The sequence below is a fragment of the Austrofundulus limnaeus genome, unplaced genomic scaffold (genome assembly GCF_001266775.1).
Source record: "Austrofundulus limnaeus strain Quisiro unplaced genomic scaffold, Austrofundulus_limnaeus-1.0 Scaffold716, whole genome shotgun sequence".
Taxonomy (NCBI): domain Eukaryota; kingdom Metazoa; phylum Chordata; class Actinopteri; order Cyprinodontiformes; family Rivulidae; genus Austrofundulus; species Austrofundulus limnaeus.
This window is the reverse complement of record NW_013953118.1, coordinates 30,982-33,010: the sequence shown is the minus strand read 5'-3', so window position 1 is coordinate 33,010 and position 2,029 is coordinate 30,982. Positions and strand designations below refer to the sequence as shown.

At 36.1% G+C, this 2,029-nt stretch overlaps 1 protein-coding gene across 1 annotated transcript in view; it reads left to right on the top strand.

Annotated features, from left to right (window-relative positions):
- Positions 1–2,029, top strand: part of LOC106532085 (polycomb protein SCMH1) — a gene marked incomplete at its 5' end in the record, with an annotated part of 41,137 nt that overhangs the window by 22,508 nt on the left and 16,600 nt on the right. Inside the window, 2 exon segments of the mRNA XM_014028079.1 lie at positions 192–280; positions 1,630–1,873. Of these exon segments, the coding sequence (XP_013883533.1) occupies positions 192–280; positions 1,630–1,873 (333 nt within the window).

The window sequence follows — 2,029 nt, the reverse complement described above, 5'->3', positions numbered from 1 at the left end:
TCTCTGGATGTTTGTCTTCAGCAGGTCATTAGTGTCTCTGGATGTTTGTCTTCAGCAGGTCATTAGTGTCTCTGGATGTTTGTCTTCAGCAGGTCATTAGTGTCTCTGGATGTCTGTCTTCAGCAGGTCTTTAGTGTCTCTGGATGTCTGTCTTCAGCAGGTCTTTAGTGTCTCTGGATGTCTGTCTTCAGGTTTCAGGATGAACGCGTCCTCGTGGCCCATGTTCCTCCTGAGGACGCTCAGCGGAGCAGAAATCGCTCCGGCTTCAGCTTTTAAGAAGGTAAAAAAATAAAAAAATAAAAACAACAATAAAATAATAAATAAAAAACAAACCTGTAGGAAAAAAACGTCAATATGAATGAAAATTAAAGAACTTTTATCTTTCGGTTAATTATCTTAAATATGATCGATTTATTCAGGAATAAATGTTTTATTTACGAAAATAAAAGCTTCATCAGGGGAATCAAAATATGACTGTCAGAATAAAAGTCTAATTAACAGAATCAAAACACGACTGTCAGAATAAAAGCCTAATTAACAGAATCAAAACATGACTGTCAGAATAAAAGCCTAATTAACAGAATAAAAACATGACTGTCAGAATAAAAGCTTAACAGAATAAAAACACGATTGTCAGAATAAAAGCCCAATTAACAGAATCAAAACATGACTGTCAGAATAAAAGCCTCATCTGTAGAGTCAAATCAGGACTGTCAGAATAAAAGCTTAATTAACAAAATAAAAACATGACTGTCAGAATAAAAGCCTAATTAACAGAATTAATACATGACTGTCAGAATAAAAGCGCAATTAACAGAATAAAAACATGACCGCCAGAATAAAAGTCTTATCAGGAGAATCAAACCATGACTGTCAGAATAAAAGCCTCATCAGTTGAATCAAAACAGGACTGTCAGAATAAAAGCTTAATTAACAAAATCAAAACTTGACTGTCAGAATAAAAGCCTAATTAACAGAATTAATACATGACTGTCAGAATAAAAGCTTAATTAGCAAAATAAAAACATGACTGTCAGAATAAAAGCCTAATCAAGAAAATCAAAACAGGACTGTCAGAATAAAAGCATCATTAACAAAATAAAAACATGACTGTCAGAGTAAAAGCCTAATTAATAGAATAAAATCATGACCACCAGAATAAAAGTCTTATCAGGCGAATCAAAACCTGACTGTCAGAATAAAAGCCTAACTAACATAATGAAAATATGTCTGTCAAAATAAAGGTCTTATCAGGAGAATTGAAATATGACTGTCAGAATAAAAGTCTTATCAGGAAAATCAAAACATCATTGTCAGAATAAAAGTCTAATTATGTGAATCAAAACATGACTGTCAGAATAAAAGTTCTGTTAGTCAAACTTAAGAAAAGTGACTCAGAATCAGACAAATAAAAAAAAAACTATCTGATTTTACACATATTTATTTTGAAAATCAGACCTTACATCTCATCTGTCGCTGTTCAGATTTTATTTTGTTTTCAATGAATGAAAACAAGTTATGACCACATTCTAATTTATTTTCACACAGTTTAACTTTTCACATTAATTTGTTGTTTCTGCTTAAAGCTGTAAATTTAAAATATTTTTTTGGTTCTGGTTCTGGGTCCAGGAACCTCCCAGTCCCGTTAAAAACCTATTCCAGCCTGGCATGAAGCTGGAGGCGGTGGACAGGAAGAACCCGTACCTGATTTGTCCCGCCACTGTGGGCGAGGTCAGAGGTCAGGAGATCTTCATCATGTTTGACGGCTGGAGAGGAGCCTTCGATTATTGGTGCCGCTTCGACTCCAGAGACATCTTCCCCGTGGGCTGGTGCTCGCTGACCAAACACAGCCTGCAGCCGCCGGGGAACTTCTGTGAGTGCTTCCAGGTTTTACAGACGTTGACTTTCCACTAGAGGGCTGCAGAGAGTCAGTATCTGAAATCTGTTCTTAACCTTCACCACTAGAGGGCAGCAGAGAGTCAGTAGCTGAAATCTGTTCTTAACCTTCACCACTAGAGGGCAGCAGAGA